Genomic DNA, 21973 nt, shown 5'->3' with positions numbered 1-21973 from the left:
TTCCGGCGCACTACCTGGGGGCTTGACTACCGCCGCCTGCTGGTAAGGCAAGTATTGCCACTCACAACCATGCGCAGTTTGTACGTGCTCGGCGAGGAAAGTAACGAGTAAAGTACCGAGTTACTTTATGTAGATAGTAACGAAGTAGTGTAATATATTACATTTTTTTTAAAGTAATACATTTATAATTTGTAGTTCCGGACCATGGACAATGCAGCTTCCTTGCATTGACAGTTGTCTCTGCTGAATTTCTGAGTTTCTTTTGTCTCATTTTCTATTTTGTGACCTGTCTGGTTGTAAATGAGTGTGTTGCTGCTTTGATGAAGCCTAATTTGATAAAGTTTCAAATTAATTTCGGAAATATTCGTAATATAGTTGTCTTTGTCACATTTTATTTGGCATTAGTAAATAATTATGCACATTTACACAGATACTTTACAAATATGAGTGATAACACGTGTTTAAGGGAATATCTTTTCACACTAGTGTGCCTTGAGATTTTTTGTACTTGTCCTTTGGTGTGCCTTGGGCACAACAAAGTTTGGGAACCACTGGCATAAATGATAGTGGGGTCTGAGGGTTCATTACTGAGAAAATGTCAAAGAAATTCAAAACCTTACATTTTAAAAACAGGTTTGCATTCCTCCACTTAAGGTGACGTTATCATTGGAAACAATAAAAACGAACTATTTTGATGTAGAATTTATAAATTGAATCGTTAGAGCAGAACAAAATGGTTGTATTGTAGCCTGAGTTCCGTGCAGCCTAGTTTCAACAGGTGTAACATGGTCCATATAATGTGAATACATGCAGAAGTAGACAGTAAGAGGCCCCTGACATCATGTCTATTTGTTAAAATAGTAGGGCTCTTCACTCTGCATAGCAGTATGAATAGCCTTAAAAAAAACAACAACCCACTCCGTGGTAACGAGAGTCATATTTCTGACCCATATGCCTTAAGTGAAAGCCGTTAGTCTCATCTAACTGACCCAAGGGTTGGTGCTGGTGTGACAGTTCCAAGTGTTCCAGCTTCCAGTTGATGGCTCGGTGGGGGGGAGCAGACCCACGTGAGACAGTGTCAATGGCTGTATTGTTCAGTGTGAGGAGCGTCATTCTCTCTGGGAGCAGGAAATGGTGTCCATTCTCGGACCAAACCATTAATGTCATGTAGAGCAGCCATAGCATCTCTGTGACTGCACTCAGCCGGACTGTAGCAGGGTAGAACTGGTGACTCTTAGTGAAGCTGTCCAACGCCATTAGACAAAATGGAACCACGTGCTAACAAAAAGACACAGGGTCATCAATGTCTCTCTTTACCATTGGCCTAATCATAAACAATTAGGGGAAAAATGTGGAACACTAATCCATCATGTGGAATGTTGAGTTAATTTAAATAATTACTTATGGGTTTGAAATCAAATTAACATTAGAACCAAAGTCAGTTAACAAATTTGACTTGCACAGATCAGTAATCAATACACCATTTTTTTTTCAGCTCCGTGATGAAAACGATAACAGGCAGGGATGCAAACTTGTCATCAATAAAATATTATTGGGGTATGGACAGGGTTGCTAACTTTGGGTACCTGGCTGAGTGAGATTTTGATATCATGGGTTTAATTACACACATGCGCACGAAGTGACTGCTATCGTGTCCGTAGCGGGACCTTAGCATATATTTAGGATATATATATATAATATATATATACAAATACACAATATTGGACACAGACTATAAAGGGCACACAGTTTCATTAAATAATATGAAAGTCAAACACATGTTTGTTTCCACTGTTTTATTGTGTGCCTGTCGCGATAAGCAACTTATTGACTTATCGGCTCCCGAGTATTGCGATATTTGCGTTGGGTAATCTATGGTAGGGCTAACCCATACAGTGGTGGGGCTCAAATCAGTATTTGAAATGTAATTGCATCACGCTAATCGCCCCCTTGTCAGTGAAACGCCACGCGTGAGGTTTAGAATATTTCCCTGTCTCAATCCAATTGAACTGTATGAAATTAAAATAAAATAAAAACATTTGTCTTGTAGTAAATAAAAAAAGCGACCTGGAGCCAATCCTGCCATTTCCTCACAAGTGAAAGAGTTGACATGCTGAAAACCCAACCCCCGCAGGGGGTCTGGGGGGATTCTCCCCCAGGAGATTTTTGAAATACTAACATAAATACACATTCTCTCTTGAGATGAAAAAAAAAAAATCCATCTATATTACTGCACGACATATTTAAATGAAGCTGAAACTGCTGCTCCTCCCATAGGGAAGAGGCTGTGTGAATTACTTCGAATTACTTTTGAAATTACCCCATTGTTCTTTGTGTCAAAATGGAAGGTTTCTGGCTAACGTTAGCTTAGGTACTCAGATCTTGTTCTTGAGTACAAGTAGAAGTACCAGAGTGTAGGAATACTAAGTTACAGTAAAAGTACTGCATTCAAAAATGTTACTCAAGTAAAAGTATAAAAGTATTGTCATCAAAATATAGTGAAAATAGCGACAGTAAAAGTAGTCGTTGTGCAGATTGGTTTATTTCAGAATAATATATATGATATGTTTTATAATGATTGATCATTAAAGTGTTCTCAAAGCTGGTAAAGGTGCAGCTAGTTTGAATGACTTTGTATACTGCAGGGTAGCTGGTGGATTTACTCCAGGTGGAACTAAAATCTGATCAACACTTGGTTATATTTCACATCATTCATCCACATCTGTGAAGTAACTAAAGGTATTAAATACATGTAGTGGAGTAAAAGTACACCATGTACCACTGAACTGTAGTGGAGTAGAAAAATAAAGCAGCAAAACATTTTAGATACTCAAATAAAGTACCAGTATCTCAAAATTGTGCCCAAGTATAGGACTTGTGGAGTTTATGAACTTAGTTTACTTTACACCAGTGGCTATACAGATAGAAAGACTAAGCCTTGCACAGAGGCAAGAAAAGACATTTTCAAAAATGCTCAAAAGTTCTGCCAAAAAAAAAACTGACTGCTGAATGAAATTAGATCTTCCTTTGTGCTCAAGCTCATAAAACCCCCAAGGCAGTGCTGTGTCTGCTTCAACTTATCTTCTCCTTCCAGAGGTCACGCCTGTCTCTGACCTCGTGTCTTGCGTTTTATTTTTATTTTTCTTCTTCTGCAGCACCAAGCAGAGTAGAGAAAAGGAGGGGATTTTGACTAGAAATAATTTCAAACAGTTAAATAAAGAATGTTGAACTATATTTAAAACTGTAATTGAACTTCAACTCATATCCATTATCTGATTCCAGTGGCCAGTTGGAAACAATAATGACAAAGTTTTCATTTTGCATCAATCGTGCAAAAAGGTTCAATCACCATTGTGTCTAAGTCTTGTCTTATCTGCTTTTGTTTCGGAATGTGTTCAATACATAGGTTATTTTATTTTCATTTTACCATACAATACATAGATTAAGAATAAATGAAACAAATAATACAACATTGACCTATTTGAGCAGACAGATGACCCGCAGTTATGCCTCTGAGGTTCCCGGGTGTAAAACAGAGGCTTTTTGCTATTTATTTTCCTTTTGCGGAAATTAGATTCATTTTACCTTGGCTGTGGACTGATTCATTTATTAGTTGTTACAAAACATGCACAAGACGGCAGGTATACAAACAAAACGAAACAATTATACAAACAAACATGAACCCGCAACAAATATCAGGTGACAGCTAAACTCATCCAGTTTTTAATTTTGAATCCGAATTAGGGAAACTTCAGCGGGGTAGGGAAATATCAGTACTTATTTTTACTTATTGTTTTTTTTTTTTTTTTTTTTTAATTTAAATTTTTTTTTTTAAACAAAATCCAATTCAATATCCGTAAGTTATTAAACACAGTGTGAATGTAATATTGCCACCACCCTTCCCATTTAATAGCTCAATTTAGTTCTTGAGCTTATGGTGTGATTATCAGAAAATACAAGTCTGTGTTGTTAAAACATTAATTCAGTTGATGAGCAATAAACTACCTTATTCTCAATCAAAACCACTATGCAAATGTAGTGGTAAAACTGCTCAACCGACGAGAGCAGAGATATTAATTAATTTAATTAATTCTAAGAACGGAATCTGTGAAGAGTAATAACCACATTATTCTCAATCAACAACCACTATGCTAATTTAGTGGTGCTCTGCCCTCCCCGATCCGGAGAGCAGAGACTTTTAATGAATTCAGTACCCTTTATTTTAACAACAGCCAAATTCAACAACCCCTCAGTTTATGAAACACAGCGTGACGTAATATTCGTATCACGTTTCCCGTTAATAAGAGTTCTGTTTAGTTCCAAAACTCATAATGGTGCGATTTAAGAAGATACGACACTGTGCTGTGTTTATCCTCGTGTGTGCTGCTCCCACAGGGGGGGGGGGGGGAGGGGAATTACCCACACCCTGCCACCCGCAGCAGCAACAGGAAATTTCGAGGCGAGTTGATTTAACTAGTTAAACCGTTGAAATCTCCAGAATTCGGCGATTCGTTTCAGTACAAATCTTTACATTGCTTTTAAACCGAAGTTCCACATTACTGATGCCCTCTTTAAGGTCTCTCCGAAATTTGCCGTGCACACACACAGAGGAAACCAAAAATATTGCATCTATCTGTTCCACAGGTAATTTTATACCGTCAATCACAGAGTCTGGCGAGGCAATGTCAAATATTAGATTTGAAATTACACTCACCAGCTCGACGATTTGTTGGTAACCGTTCGTGACGCCAATTGTGAAGTTAAAACTTCTTTGCAGCAATGTTGAGCCAATCATGAAATGAGTGAAACTGGATTCGCCTGTCAATACACTGATATTTATTAAGAGCCTCAGCGGCCGGAGAGTTCACAGCATATCACAGTTCTCCTGTAAGATACCAGCAAACTCTGAACTCTAAAAGCGCCAAACACCCAACTATACAGACAAGAAGAGGAGGGCCCTAAAACACGCGGGTTTTCCTTTAATGCATGCCAGATGTCGAGACAAAGACTCGTTGCATTGGAAACCCACATGAGCCAAGCTTCTCCCCCACAAGACATCAGATGACCTCTTGACCTGTGTCTTCCTGAGAAGCTATGGATCACATTACAGGCAGGAATACACTTCAACCATATGAACAGATTCCCGAGGACAAATCACTAAACTCTATATACTTTAACAAGACCAAAATATTCCTTTACACCGTCCTGCGCCCCGAGACCCTCAGAGGCATCACTGCTGGTCGTAAAGACCTGCCTGAGGACATCAGGGTTGCAAAAAGAAAGAAAAAATCTGCTCAATTAGGTCAATGTTGTATTATTTGTTTCATTTATTCTTAATCTATGTATTGTATGTAATAATTAATAAAAAAACGTAATGTATTGAACACATTCCGAACAAAGCAGATAGACAACTAGACTCAGACATAATACTAATTATTATTGAAACCTTTTGCGCTGTTTGCTGCAAAATGGAAACTTTTTGATTATCTATTCCAACTGGCCACTGGAATCAGATCATTAATATAAGTTGAAGTTCAATTACAGTTTTAAATATAGATTAACATTTATTAAACTGTTTCCAATTATTTCTAGTATCAACCAATTGGTCTCTAGACATTACTACAATTCTAATAGTTGTTAAACTACTGACAGGTTTTTGAAACTGAGCTTATGAACACAGAGCAAGGTCGCTGGTTAAGCCAGGATCAATATATTTGTTGAAGTTTTTATTGTGTGCATAATAAATGTGTTAAATTAATTGAGCAATTTTTTTTAAAGAAGTATATGTTGCAATCTCTTTAATATCAATAATTGCAGTTCGAAGATGGATGTTTTTTCCAAGGGCCTCTCCTTCGCAGGTCCACACCATAAATCATGAGACTTCCAAATCCTAACAGACAGAGATCAGTATACTTTTGTTGCAAGCCAAATCCATGTAAAGGTTCTACTCAAGCCCAATTAAAAAAAAGTATTGAACCCAGCTCAAGCTAAATGTCAAATGTATTTAATTAATGTACAAGTGTTTTGATTTATTTAAAATGTTCCAGTCTAGCTTCCTTCGGGTTTAATCTAAGCAACAAATTGTTTCTCATAACATTCTCACTGCTGTCCCAAATGTTTTAAACCTTGGGCAGGCACACCACACACACACACACACACACAACACACACACACACACACACACACACACACACACACACCACACACACACACACACCACACACACCACACACACACACTTTGGATGAGTATTCACCTTATCCACATTGTCAATTGTTGTCTTCTTTAGAGTTATTGGTAATTCAAGATTTATTAAATTAACTGTGGTACATAAGATAAAATAAATAAACTTTGACTTGATAATTTCGTTGACAACTTTAGACCTTGTCCTCTAATCTCTACTAGAATAAGATACGTGTGCATGTTTGGGAGTTTTAACGCTCCTGTAATGTACCTAATCTTGTTGTCCTTTTCATTACAGAGCTGGGAAATGGTGCATTGATTAGATTCTGATCCGTGCAAGTCCAATTTTGACTGACTTTAGTTCTAATGTTAATGTTAATTTGACTTCAACCATAAATAATTATTTAAATTAACTCAAAATTTCACATGATGATGGATTAGTGTTCCACATTTTCCCACTAATTTGTTTGACAATCAGGCCAAAGGTAAAGAGAGACATTGTTGACCTTGTGTCCCCTTTTGTTAGTACGTGGTTCCCATTTTTGTCTATGGCCTTGGACGGCTTCACTAAAAGTCATCCCAGTTTCTGCCGTGCTACAGTCGGCTTGAATGCAGTCACAGAGATGCTATGGCTGCTCTACATGACATTTATGGTCTGATCCGAGAATGGACACCATTTCCTGCTCCCAGAGAGAAAGACACTCCTCAAACTGAACATTACAGCCGTTGATTACTGTCCACATGGGTCTGCTCCCCCCACCGAGCCATTGAACTGAAAGCTTGACCTCCTGCTTTGACACTTGGAAGCCTCCCCTGTCACACACGCACCAACCCTTGGGGTCAGTCGGTATGAGACTAACAGCTTCACTTAGGGCATTTGGTTCAGATACATGACTCTCGTTACCACAGAGTGGGTTTTTTTTTTTTTTAAGGTAATTCATATTGCTATGCAGAGGATGCCTGTAAGTTGGCGGGCTTGTTAAAGGCCCCTACTGGTTTTTTGAAATAGGCCTAATGTCAGGGGCCTCTTAATGTCTAGTTCTACATGTATTCATATTATATGGACAATGTTTCCACCTGGTAAAACTAGAGGCGGCACGGGACTCAGGCTACAATACAACCATTCTGTTCTGCTCTAACGATTCAATTTATAGATTCTACATCAAAACAATTAGCTTTTATTGTTTCCAATGATAACGTCACCCTTAAGTGGAGGACTGCAAACCTGCTTTCAAATGTAAGGTTTTGAATTTGTTTGACATTTCTCAGTAGTGACACCCTCAGACACCCAATTCCATTCATGCTATGCCATCAGTAGTAACTCGGATGTTAAGGGATGGAGCTTTCCTCCCCAAATCAGATGTGCTTTGTTTTTTCAACAAAGGTATACATTTCCTGCATAATATCTGTTTCTCACAATTGTTTTTTGTAAGCTCCACACAGGTGGATACTGAGTCTTCTCAATTAATAGATATAAACTACACCATGCTTAAATGGACTCCTGAGTTATTTATTTCTTGTGACATATGTTAAGAAAAGGGAGAGCAGAGTCAATTATATTGAGTAATTTATTTTTTATATTGGAACATTTATTTCTCAAACCTATGTTTTATGGAAGAGAAAAGTGTATTTCTGATTAAACTAATATTTTATTAAAACGGTAAATGATGAATTATATAACATTTAGAATCATTGAGAAGAGGGTTTATATCCCATAGGGACAAGCTTCGCCTTTAACTTACAATAACAATTTCTCTGCTTTGGACTGATGAGTATATGATTCTTGAATGTTAAAGACTAACACAAACCTTACATTTATGCATGTGCATGTGTCAGGAACGCTCCCCAAATAATTCTGAGGGGCCTATCCTATTTTTGTAATTAAATGATAATGTGCTAATCCATTAGCTTGAGTTGTCTTCACTCAGGAAAACATCCCTATCACACATGTGTTAACCCAATAACTAGGATAGCTCTGAAGGCCAAGGGGTCAGAGAGAGAGGGTCACACTTTCCGGCTGCAGATGGCACCCCCAGCCACGGGCAAGGAAGCACGAGGTCGTTCGAGATGAGAGGATTCTACACTTCAACTTCTGATGAGATGGGATGCTTCACTTCACCTTTCTGCTTAGAGGGGGTTCTTCTTGTCACCATTCTGCTCGGTGGGCTCAAGCAGTACAACCCTGCAGGACGAGCGAGGAGGCTTCAAGGGCTTCTATAATACAAGGTTCCTTGTTTCTTGGAGGAGTTGTAATGTCTTCCTAACCTCTCCTATCACAGGGGGACACCTGGATGTGCCATTTGGAATACGCAGTTGCCCTGCGCTCAGCAGAATAGCAGAATGTAATGCAGGCAGATGAGCCTCCGTTTTCACTGGGGGATCATACAGGGCTCACTGAATGAGCCACACAAAAGCAGAGCAATTGGAGGGTGGGGTTGAAATATGGGCGCTCTGATGAAGAAGAGTTTGAGCCAATCAGCACCTCAGTGCTAATCTACAGTAACATGATGCCTTTACACACCAGACATTCTGTGTCATAAAAAGAGGAGGAGAACGAGTCAGGGGAGGACCTGTTCTTCCAGCTCTCGTACAAAGATAACATTTGAATTGAATGACCAGATGTTTTACAGATGTACAATTAATTATTGTTTTTTTATATTCCAGTGAACAGACATGTGTTAAATAAGTGGGTGATAAATATATTTATGTCAGATCAGATTGCACTTTCCACACTAAACAAAATAAATTAATTGATATTTTCCGATTATAAGGTATTGAATAATAAGATATTTCTACTATTATAAGCAGATCATGTTAATATCCTTAATTGTCCAGCATCAGGCTTAACAACACTACTCTTCAATGTATTACCCATGCACAGACAGACCTAAAATTATTTTTCAAGTTTTAAGAATGTTTAATCCTTCCTTTCCAGGTTTTTCCAAAGTCTTTGATATTTGCGTTTCCTTTTCAGATTGTAAACATTTTGAGAATTGTTTGATTCTTCCCTTCAGATTTTGAAATGACATAATGATTGATAGTTGAAGTAATGTAATTATGTTATCATGCCATAGTCTTTCGATTTAATTATGTAATGAAGTAAACGTTAAGTAATCCTAAAATTGAAGACACCTGCAATTTTGCAGATTACAGATTGATCAAATCACAACTGTGAATTGTATACTTAGCTGGATCTCATATGATCTTGAGTTTAAACATGCTTTTGACTAGTGATTGCCTTGAAGTAAATCTTTAAACTGCAAGCTGGTTTTTGATTTTATAGTTTGATAAGTGAGATTAACTAATGGTTAAATGTTAATGTTTAATTATTTTAAAATAGATGTTTTGCTATTATGCATCTGTGTTTTATGTGTGTTCATTATTGTGCTTTTGACAAAAGATGGTCCAAACATTGATGAGAGATGATTTTTCTAGTATGGTTGTCTATATCAATCATTGTGGTTGAATGTTTCGATCTTAATCTACTTTGTGATTTAATTGATGTACGGTGAGACCACACTCAAATTGAAGGCGCCTATTGATTTAAGTATTGACCAAATTATTATTAGACTAAGTTTTAAGGTTATCATAAATGATAAAAGAGTGAATCTGTCAAAGAATATTCTTCCTTACTCCTAAAATATTTAACCTTTTCTGTGTGGGGGACGTTTACGACCAACCCTGAGTCTGTTATCTCCCGTAAGGAATGTGCTAATGCAGTCCAGATGTCGGGGATATCTCCAGTGTTCCCAGTGTTTTACACACCATTCCCCAATATGTGGATTAACTCTCTGTAAACTAGTTAAAAGGTCTATTCGAGAGAGAGAGGGTAGGCTGAATTGATGTGGCAACCCACCGGGCAGTCAGAACCTCTGGCTGCTCCGTGACTTGTGATGTGAATTTCTCCGGCCAATACTTGTAAATAAACATCAGTGTTTGACATCAAAGCTCCAACTCTCCTCGTGTCTCTCTGAGTCCTGACTCTCCATTGCTGCAGAAGTTTCCCTTACACTCTTTGTTATTGTATTCAGGATTGTGGGAAACTGTATTTTGATCTATCTGTCTGTAGCCTACACACAAACTGAAAGATTAACATAAGTTTATTTTATTTTTTATTTATTTGTGTTTATATGACAGGGACAGTGATTGATTGATTGATTAACATTTCTGTAAATGTGCCAGAGTTAGCCAAGAGGCTTTTTTTCATCTGCAGTACCTGGACAGATGTTGAAAGTCATCCTAAAAAATATATGTCACTTCCAATGACAGGTAAACACAATCAGTTAAAAAACATTCAACATAGATGCTTATATTATGATCAAAGCATATATAAAACATAAAAACTAAACAAAATACCTATTCACAAACCAGACAGATAGCAACAGGTCAAGGCACATGTGTACAAACAGAGCGTTGTAAAGTGCAGATTGTGTCAGTGTTGACAGAGCTGATTTTCCACTAAGCATGTTTTTAAATCAGATTTGAATAAACTGCAGGTGTTTTGTTCTCTAATCGTTACTGGGATTGAGTTCCATTGTTGTGCAGCGTTAAAAAAAAAATGAAGATTGGCTGAATGAACTCTTCCTTAATGGAAGAACGCAATCTCCTCTTGTTGCAGCTCTTGTTGACCTAGTTACAGGTGTGCGTATGGTGATAACATGTCTGAGTGGAGGTGAGGTAAGTTGACTTTGACTTGGACTTGACTTTCAAAGCTAAAATATATGTTTGTCTAATATTAATGTCTAATATTTGAGTAAATACGTGGTGTATTCTGTAACGTTCTTGTTGGTTGCAACTGGGGATGTAGCTCAGTGGTAGAGCGCATGCTTTGCATGTATGAGGCCCCGGGTTCAATCCCCGGCATCTCCACTTGTTTTGAAGTGGTGCAATCCGATGGGATTTGGTTTGGGAACCGGTACAAGTCCCAAATGCAGAACAAATCATTATCACCACAGACCTGTGACAGTGATAACTATGGAAACCTGTTTGCGACACAGGAAAAACAAAAAAAAAATCCTGTAACTCAATATATTTAGATAGCTAAGTCAATATATTCTCAATATATTGACTTAGCTATCTCAATATGTTGACTTAGCTATCTCAATATATTGAGTTATTATTTTTATTTTTTATTGAAACAATTATGTCAAATACAGAATAAACAACTTCATATTAAGGTACACACATTTACCATCAACTGGGTTCTTAATTAACATGCATATTAGCAGTATATTGGCTCTTTATTAGTCATTATAAAACACTTATTAATGCCCTATTATACATGTAATCTGTGTGTGTTTCACTTGCATGTATGAGATCATTAAGTGCCTTGTAACTTCTTTTTTTTTAATTTCACTCCATTTGAATGTCAATGAACTGCAAATGAGTCAATAAAGGAGCATGGCTGCTCATTCCCTGGCTCTCAAAAGAGTTTGGCTGGCTGTTTAATCTATGTTCACACTGAGACAGTACAACAAATAGAGAGAACAGTACACCTATTGTGTAAGTATACATACAAGCAGGTCACACAGTATGATCACAAATACATAAACTCTGTTCAAAATCTGTTTTATTAAAAAGTACAGGCTGCATATACACTAAACAAAAATATAAATGCAACACTTTTGTTTTTGCTCCCATTTTTCATGAGATGAACTCAAAGATCTAAAATATTTCTATATACACAAAATAACCATTTCTCCTCAAATATTGTTCACAAATCTTGAATATAACAAGTATTGAGATGAACTTTTGTTATTGACCAAATACTTATTTTCCACCATAATTTGCAAATAAATTCTTTAAAAATCAGACAATGTGATTTTCTGGATTTATTTTCTCATTTTGTCTCTCATAGTTGAGGTATACCTAGGATGAAAATGACAGGCCTCTCTCATCTTTTTAAGTGGGAGAACTTGCACAATTGGTGGCTGACTAAATACTTTTTTGCCCCACTGTATATAGGTATATACATATTTTCAAACATATTTTTATATACCTTTTGTCAAACAATAATTCTTCCTTTATATATATCCTTTATTTAACCAGGTAAAAGACTCATTGAGATTATAATCTATTTTCCAAGAGCGACCTGGCCAAGAAGGGCAGCATGTACAAAGTTACAAACAGATAAAACACAGACATGACAGGCAGACAAATACAGCTGTAAAACACAAATAAAATGGCACATTAGCCAGTCAATATGCGAAGTAAAACAAAACTATTAAAATCATTCAAAACTGGCAAAAAGTTTTCATAATAAAACCAATGATCAAATGAGTTAACAGTGATATCTGCAGTACTCATCCACTAAAAAACATCAGTTTATCCTAGTTAATTATACGACATTAATTGGTTTTAAATTGTGTACAATGCTTTTGTGTTTTTCCCATAGGTTTTTCTCTTTCGATTCTGAGAGACACTTTTTTTTTCAGAGGTTTTGATAGGCTAAAATCACGCCGCAATGCACGTCGGGATATGGTGTTTATGTGATATGAAATCGGAAAACATTTTAAAAAAATAAAATAATACTTTATTCCGAGTGTTCTTGCTTTTCTCTTTGAAAGTCATCACATAACGGCATTGTAATACACGGTTCGGCTGCATTAAATATTACATATCTGCCGTAGATATTTATTTATAGAGCCCTGATCAGAAGACCTTTTGACAAATTGGAAGAGATGCCGCCAAAACTGAATACGTGACGTGGACCTTAAATATATCAACAATTAAAAAACATCTTCCATTTTTTTTCACACAATACGTCTCCTTGCAGTATCAACACTAATTCGGCTGACTTTTATATTTGATCCAATTAGTAGATAGTCTGTATTTACACCATAAAGGTGCACAGCTGATAGAAAGGGACTTTTTTGTAGTTTTTAAAGATATTACTGATTTTCTGAACTACCTTTCCAACTCCTCATGCAGTTGACTGTTACAGGTCTACAAGTTCATGGTACAATGCATAAGCTTCACATCGAGAGACTGAAACTGTATTTTCCTTTACCGTTCTGTTTTAATTTCACAATAAAGTGAATAGTCATATTATGTTTGATATTATTATGTTTTATTAACTAGACCGCTGGTCTAAACCGCATTTCCTAGTGGTTAAAGCACGTTATTGAATTTAGTTGTTGAATAAGTTATATTTGATGAAAACATTTAAATATTAAGAGTAGCCTACATACAAAATAGGGGTCAATGATAGAAATATAGAATAGAAAATATCAAGAAGATACTGTAGTGATCTCTACAATAAAACAGTTTAGTGCAGGACGTCCAAAGATATTAACAGGAGGATGTGCAAAACAGACAAACTGATAAGGCTGAATTTTACTCAGGTGTAACTAAAGTCTGATTTAAGGGTTGTTTATATTTCACATCATTAATCAGAATCTGCAAAGTAACAAAAATAAATGTAGTAGAGTAAAAATACCAGGTTAACCTCTGAATTGTAGTGGAGTAGAACAAAGTAGTACATGCTGCTGTAACAAAAACATTTCCCAACTTGGGATCAATAAAGTATCTTAACTTAAGATGATCGATGGCTTCTGCCATATTTGCTAAATGTGCATCCGAACCTTGACAAGTGCATGTTTCAGGCTTATCAATTAACAACTGGAGGGGTCACAGACATAAGACCAGCTGTTAAATAAAGCTCTTCTGACCTTAGCTGTCATGTGGGTATATTAATGCTGTCCATTATGGACACAAGCAATTTTCACCCATGTATTAATTATATGTTTTAAATTGTATTACACCAATGTGTTTCATATCCCCTAAACCTCCAGGGATGTATACAGTTTAATACTGGCAACTTCTAATTGTGGGAAATACGAAAACGTCTTTTAAAACTACAATTCCCAGTAGAGACGTGCCATAGAACATGTTGCGAAACACACAATAGCCAGCATGTGTAATTCTGGGGGGGAGGGCTGGGCTGGACCCGTCCAAGTCCAGTTTTGGATAGTCTGGCGTGGTTCGATCCATTCCATTTCAAAGAGCTGTTTGACACTCGGCGTAACCTTGTCGCACTGCCACTCCAACATCCAATCACAGAGCTTGAGGGCTAATCACAGGGTTTGTAAAGCAAGGCGGATGTTGTAGTCCCAAACGATAGCTTGGGATTCTGGGTAGTGTAGTGTCTTCGGAAACTCTGTAGTGTCTAAACTCCGAAAAAACTATTTGTTTCTCCGAATCGAAGGTTAAAAACACAAAAGCATTGTACACAATTTAAACCAATCAATATTGTGTAATTAACTAACTTAAGGATAAACTGATGTTTTTTAGTGGATGAGTATGGAGATATCACTGTGTAATAATTTGACAGTGTGGGGAATACTTCCGGTTTTATTATGAAAACTTCGAGACCGGAAATACTGTTTTCACCCATGCTAACTTTACATGGAGCCCCATATACAGTACACGTTCTTCTGGCGAGACCTCAAATCATCTTCGTATATCTATCAAACTGTAGATCCTACACATCCACTGGACATAGATTATAAAAGTACAATATACACTTCTCGCTAGAAATCTAATAAAAAAGCATTTTAATGGCCAAACTATTCCACAATTTAGGATTTTCCAGAGAGGGTTATTTGTGAATAAACGACCCTCCGGAGCGTTTGCAATCGACAGGAGCATGTTGTTTCTTACACGACCACTAGAGGTGCTACACTTTAAAACGTGACTCTAGGTCGTATTTAGCTGCTGAACAATCGACCTATATGGTCGTTGTTTGTAGGAGGACAGGCTGACCAATGGTGTCGTGTTATCTGTCCTTTAAGATGGACCTGAATTCCCCCATAGTGATTACATCTGAGAGTTTCAGCTCCTTCTGTACATTGTTCCAAGCTGTGGGGGCAGCATATCTAAAAGCTGTTTTACCCAGTTTTGTTCTCACTGTAGGGACCAGCATCTGAATAAAATCTTGGGAGCGCAGGCCATATAGACTTTCTCTTTGACACATATATGTGCAAATGTAGGAGGGAACAAACCCAAGCAGAGATTTATAAATAAAACCCAACCAATGGGAAAGTCTGCGAGCAGACAAAGATGGCCAATTAGCAGCAGCATATAAAGTGCAATGGTGTACTCGATATACACATCCAGTGATAAATCGTAAGGCACAATGGTAGGGGAGAGCGGGGTATTGTGAGACATCGGGTAATGTGAGACACCCCCTGTATCTAGGCAACGGAACACAATTGTGGTCATGTGACCATTATGTTTTCAAGCCCCTCCCATTCCCCCCTTGCCAGGAAGGTGAAGTTGGTGCTGGTGCTGTGGTAAGTATGTTTTTTCACAAAAATGTGTTTTTTGCATGTAAAAGTAAATTTTCTTGCTATGAACTTAATCAACTATTGTGTCAAAGCAAATTGATTCAGGTAGAAAAACTTATATCATACATGTTGATGAACTTCCAACATATAAAACCATGTGATTGATGCTAGTTGAAGATTAGCCTGAATTGCTAGAGATGTTGTTTTTTCTAAAATGGTGGCTGTGGGGTTAAGTGAGACAAATGCTGTGGGGTAAAGTGAGACAGTGTCTCACTTTACCCCACCATGAAGCACAAGTTAAGTTTAGTCTTACGCAGAGAGAAACAATATCCCTGTCCCTGCCAATTGGACAGAGAAACAATGTGCAGGTAGGCTAGGGTGTGCAAGATGTCACATGATTCTGTAGGTTAACTTAGAACAAATGATCTTGCCACAAAGCTAAATCTTATAATAATGAATTCTCTACTCTTTAGGAATAGAGTGGTTTGGCAGGTTCCTAGCACGTCGCCATCTCTCTGTCCGAACTCCGGAGGCAACATCCCTGGGAAGGGCTACAGCCTTCAATAAAACTACAGTGGGGGAGTTCTTCGAAAATCTGGCTGTAGTGATGGACAGCTGACAGAATTAATTTTTTAGTTGCAAATGTTTTATGGAGGCTTTACCTGTAAGATTTGGTTTTGATTCTGATAATGTTCTTCCCTTGCCTCTCTTCTTTAACAGGCACAAATTCCCTCCACACATGATTTACAATGTGGATGAAACAGGCGTCGTTACAGTTCAAAAGCCACGGCAGGTAAGCTACATATGATACACTAGAGAGCACCAGAGTGATACTGAGTGGCTTGTGATAATGACTAGTGAACCTGTGAACTGGAAAAAACGAATGGACTGAAATGAAATACAATGTACCTTTAGACCAATAGTAGCCTACTGATTGCACATGCCATTGATTCTAAACTTTCTATTTGATTCAGGTTGTGACAGAGAAAGGAAAAAAGCAAGTTGGTTCTATCACATCAGCTGAGAGAGGAGTACTGGTGACTGTGGTGTGTGCAGTGAATGCTGTTGGGAATGCCATACCTCCCATGTTTGTCTTCCCCAGAGTTAGGTTTAAGGATGACTTCATGATAGGAGCACCTCCAGGAGCCAAAGGTGCCTCCACCAGAACAGGATGGATGAATGAAGACACCTGGCCTGAGTTCCTTGATCACCTGATACAGCACACTCAGTGCACTCCTGACCGTCCCATGCTGCTAATCCTTGATAATCTTAAAGCTCACATCTCACTCAAGGCAGTAGAAAAAGCAAAGAGCAACAGTATTGTTATGCTCACCCTTCCACCCCACACATCCCATCGCATGCAGCCTCTCGACGTGACCGTGTATGGCCCGTTAAAGACCCTATACAACCGAGCTCTTGATGGGTGGATGAGGTCTAACCCTGGCAAAACAGTCTCCATCTACCAGATTGCAGGACTTGTGAATGAGGCCTTCTTGTCAGCAGTGACACCACGGAATATCACTTCTGGATTCAAGTCCACTGGGATTTTCCCATATAACAGAGATATTTTCCCTGAGGAAGCGTTTGCACCATCCATGGTGTCAGACCGGCCAAACCCTGAGCTGCAGCCTGCATCCACTGGTCCATCCACTTCAGATGATCCAGATGGTCCACTCCCTGCAGATGAACCACCTGCTGCAGATGCTAATCCATCCACTCCGCGTGGTCCACATGGATGTGCCTCGCCAGCTGACTCAGATGTTCCCAGCCGACCTGGATATGTGTCTCCTCGTGAAATCCTACCACTTCCCAAATGTCCCCCCAGAGCACAAACCAAAAGAAAGCGTGTGAAGACAGCCATCCTAACAGATACTCCTGAGAAGCAGGCAATAGAAAAGGCTTATGAAGAGAGACAAAAGAAACTGGCAGGGAAAAAACTAAATAGCAAAGAAAAGGGAAAACTGAAAAAGAAAGCACCCAAAAGGAAAATCATAGATAGCAGCTCTGAGGAGAGTGATGTCCCTGTCCCACTTGATGATGAGAGCCCTGAGGATGAGAGAAGTGATCCTGGAAACACAGATCTGAACGTGGGTGACTTTGTCCTAGTTAACTTTGCAACCAAACACAGGAGTCTCCGTTACGTTGGCATGGTTGAGAAAGTTGAGGATGACGAAATACTTACACAATTCCTCAGAAGAATCCAGGGAAACAAGAAACAGTGGGAGAGACCCACGTTTGCTATAAAAGAAAATGATGTGGCACATGTTCCTAAAGGTGATGTGGTGAAGAAGCTGCCTCAACCTAATAGGCCTGGAGGAACCACACAGAGAGAGCAACTCTTCACCTTTCCCTGTAACCTTTAGGGCTGGAATGTAGAGTAGGCCTTGTTATAGAGTATGAGGCTGATGTTCTAATCCAGGTGGGTCTAGCCTGAGTCCCAGGCTGTTCTAGCTGGTTCTGATGGTCCTATGTTCTGAGCCCCAGACTGTGTACTAGCTGGTTCTGATTATGGGTCCATGTTCTGACCCCAAGACTGTGCACTAGCTGGTTCTGATTGTCCTTTGCTCTGACCCCCAGACACTAGCTGGCTCTAAAGGTCCTGTGTTCTGACTCCCACACTGTGAATGTTAATTAAAACATTTTTGAATTATATTATGTTGTATTTGATTTACTTTTTAGTACTTTGGGTTACTTTCAAGTGTTTAAAGAAATGTGCTTAATTGACCAATCCTCATGATTCTGATACTAGTCCGACATTAGTTTTGGAATGTGTGGTTGTCAATCTAGCTATCAGGTTTCTAATTGTTACAACATGTGTTGTTATGGTAGTTTTAAAGTGGAAAACGTAAGTGGATCAGCTTACCCCCAACTGGTTCACTTTACCCCCCTTGATTTCTCTGGTCTGTCTAAGTTTACCCCTGAGCTGGGGTGAAGTGAGACACAAGACCACTTTTTTTTAAACAATCATATTTTCATTGCCCTTTGTACTGAAAACATTCTGATAATTTCCATAGCTAGGAAACATCCTGAATTAATAGGAAATGTGTAAATGTTACTGATATATAATTTTAGCTCAGTGAGAGGGGAGCAAATGTAAAAAATGTCTCACATTACCTCACTCTCCCCTACACAGTATCCAAGCTCTTTAGGCATTGGTCAGAGGCATTCATGTATAGCAGGTCACCATAATCTAATACAGGTAAAAACGTTGCAGATATCAAATGTTTCCTTGTCTGAAAAGAGAAACAGGATTTATTCCTGTAAAAGAAACCTAATTTTATTTTTAGCTTTGAAACAACATTTTCCGTGTGTAACTTGAAAGACAAGTTCTGTTCAATAAGAAATCCCAGATATTTGTAAGTTGTGACCCTCTCAATGTCAGTCCCTTGTGCAGTACAAATCTTCGGTAGAATAGATGGTAACTTTTTGCCATTCGAAAATATCATCACTTTGGATTTTTCAGCATTTAATACCAACTATAGTTGATATAAATGGGTTTGTATGACATCAAAGGCAGACTGGAGGAAATCTAGACTTTGCTCTAAGAAGCGGAGGAACAATAAATAACAGTGTCATCTGCATAAAAATGGTAAGAAGCATTTGCTAAATTATTACATAGATTATTTACATATATGGTAAAAAGAATGGGTCCTAATATGGAACCTTGTGGCACACCCTTTGCTATCGGGAGGAAGGAAGAAAAGGACCCAGAAAATTGGACACATTGGGTTCTCGCTGATAAATAATTTAAAAACCAACCTACAGTATGCCTAGATAAGCCGATACTGTGAAGTCTTTCCGTCAGGATGATATGATCAGCTGTGTCAAATGCCTTTGACAAATTAATAAATAGAGCTGCACAATACTTTTTACAGTCCAATGCCTCAATTATGTTGTTCACCACTTTAATAGCAGCAGTTGTTGTGCTGTGTTATTTTCTAAAACCGGATTGGTGTTCTGACAAAATATAATTTGTGTCCAAGAATAATTTAAGTTGTTCACTGAGAAGCTTTTCGAGGACCTTCGCTACAACACATAATTTTTAAATTGGCCTATAATTATTAACAGATGAGGCATCCCCTCCTTTCAGTAAAGGAAGAACATATGCAGATTTCCATATGTTAGGAATCTCATTGTTGGAAAGAGTTAAATTAAAAAGATAAGTAAGCGGCTCAGCTATAAAGTCTGCTGCTAATTTAAGAAAATGAGGAGGAAGTTTGTCCGGACCTGCCGATTTGTGTGGATCCAGATTCTGCAATGCTTTGTGGACCTCTATCACCTCGATAAAAGTAAAATTGAATGGCTGAGCCATGGGATGGGATGAAGGTGGTGAGGAATCAACGTTCTGTCCAGGGCCCGAATGTAGGGACTCAAACAAAGAACCAGATCAAATAAAATGTTCATTAAAGCAGTTGAGAATGGCCGATTTGTCAGTGAGGGTTTGCGAATCTGTAACAATGCAGGCTGGTAATTCATTTTTAGTTTCTGTTCCAAATGAGTTTTTTTATTACCTTCCAAAATTTCTTTGGATCATTTAAGTTACTAGTAGTATTAGAAATGTGGTACTCAGATTTAGCCTTTTTAACTAGGAAGGTGAAATGATTTCGGAGCTGTCTAAAAACAATCCAATCCACTTGGGATTTCGATTTTTGGCCCTTGACCAGGCAATATCCCTTTCTTTTAGAATGCTGGCCAGTTGAGGACTAAACCAGGGATTTTTTAGCTCTTTCACCCTAAATTTGCGGAAAGGAGCATGTTTGTTTATAATTCTAGTAAAAGCCTCATGAAAATAATCCCATGCCAGTTCAACATCACTAATGAGAGAGATCTTGTTCCAATCAAAATCCCACAGGTCATGAAAAAATGCTTGCTCGCAAAAATGTTTAAAGTCACGTTTAAAACTATTTGTGGTCTTGTTTTTGGAAGCTTAGCTTGCCTGATTGTAGCTATAGCGCAATGGTCACTCATATCATTTACAAAAATACCAATATCCAAAAACGTATGAGGCGCATTTGTTAAAAATAAGTCGATAAGAGACGATTTATCTTGGTGTTTAAGATTAGGACGAGTTGGGCTATTGATAAATTGCGTAAGATTAAAAGAGTCACAGGTTGATTTAAAACTATCGGAGACAGAGGACAACCTGTCCCAATTAAAGTCTCCAGCAATTAAAATCTCATTAAAATCTAAGCAAGATAACTGATGACTCAATGATGATAAAGCCTCAATGCTTGCTGAAGGGGGTCTATAGCACTCTACAACAGTGATAAACTGACCCTTAAGAAGTTCCAATTTCAGCGCAAGTAGTTCAAATGGTCTGCTAAGAGACACAGATGATTGGATGGTAGCATGACATTTTGTTTTTACATAAATTGCAACACCACCTTTTCTGGGACGGTCACAACGAAACACATTGTAACCCTTAATTGCAATGTCTTTGTCAGTGATAGATTTCTTTAGCCAAGTTTCAGATAAAACAAGAACATCAGAATCAGAGGATTTTGCCCAGATTTTCATGTGGTCCATTTTAGGAAGTAGACTTCTGACATTTATGTGGATGATACCAAGACCCGACCTAGCTTTAAAATCATCAGGGGTACTCAGACCATTAAAATCTGGTCCAGGGTTTGGATGAACATTTCCTGATAAGAGGAGCAGGATAACAACGAAACATTTCCTTTTCACCCAAGTTGTTGTTTGCATTGATTCATTATATAGACCTATTACTCTCTTTCCACCATAGGAATATGAGTTCATTGAAAACAACCAGTTATAAGGACTAAAAAGACGAATAAGACAAGGTAGAGTCGTGAGATCCTTGGAGATTAGAATGCTCCAATTTACAGAGCTCTTAAACAAAGTAGAATCCCAGTTTGTGTCTTTACTAGGGAAGACAAGATGAGGCACATTTTGGTCTTCATACCCTTCACGCACCTCATATGGATGGAGAATAGTCAGTAGGAGAAAAATAGGTATTAGGAGAAACATGCTGGGTGACATGTGTCAGGAGGTAGAGAGGGCCTGCTGAAGAAATCCAGAAATCAGCACAGGAATGCCGTCCGCGTTTTCCGTCCTGCCGAAGTTGAGAAATGCCAGGTCAGCGAGGTGAGAATCCGGTCCTGGACTTTCAGTCCTCCCGAGAACGAAGATGACGGTTGTTTGACGTCTCATGTAAACAAGAACACAAGCCCAGTCATGCTATGCTTTAGCTCAACGAAACCCGTTCTTATACATCCATGAACGATCCCAGTCCACCAAAGTCCAAAATCAAGCGCAACACAGGTGGCGTTTCAGCTCCGGAAAGTGAGCACAGGCTCCGCAGTCCAAGCGGATACAGTGGTCCCAGGAACGGGGCAGTAATGTTTAGCCGTAATATTACGGCATCAACAACGCTCGCCCTGGTTGTACTGTCCAAAACAGCTCACATATATTGACCGGTGTTTTACAAAGATAACAGATATCACGTAGACAACACTAGAACAGACATGCGAGCACAGCGGACA

The 21973-nt window shown here is 38.4% G+C and overlaps 1 protein-coding gene and 1 non-coding gene across 2 annotated transcripts; both read left to right on the top strand.

The window, feature by feature from the left end:
- Positions 1-10980: 10980 nt before the first annotated feature.
- Positions 10981-11052, top strand: trnaa-ugc. Its single transcript has one exon. It is a non-coding gene; the product is annotated as a tRNA-Ala (tRNA).
- Positions 11053-16194: 5142 nt separating this feature from the next.
- LOC117548164 lies at positions 16195-17833 on the top strand. Its single transcript, XM_034219216.1, has 2 exons — positions 16195-16263; positions 16445-17833. The coding sequence occupies exons 1-2, from the start codon at positions 16210-16212 to the stop codon at positions 17831-17833; spliced, it is 1443 nt and encodes a 480-aa protein (XP_034075107.1). The 5' UTR covers positions 16195-16209.
- The last annotated feature ends 4140 nt before the right edge of the window (positions 17834-21973 follow it).

The sequence above is a fragment of the Gymnodraco acuticeps genome, unplaced genomic scaffold, assembly GCF_902827175.1.
Source record: "Gymnodraco acuticeps unplaced genomic scaffold, fGymAcu1.1, whole genome shotgun sequence".
NCBI lineage: Eukaryota > Metazoa > Chordata > Actinopteri > Perciformes > Bathydraconidae > Gymnodraco > Gymnodraco acuticeps.
Note: the sequence above shows the minus strand (reverse complement) of the source record. Positions and strands in the feature narration are given on the sequence as shown.

Excerpts from the sequence above, each read along its gene's own strand:
- LOC117548164 (XM_034219216.1), top strand. The coding sequence starts at position 16,210 with ATGATTTACAATGTGGATGAAACAGGCGTCGTTACAGTTCAAAAGCCA. Across the intron at positions 16,264-16,444 it reads CAGTTCAAAAGCCACGGCAG|GTTGTGACAGAGAAAGGAAA; the intron begins GTAAGCTACATA and ends TATTTGATTCAG.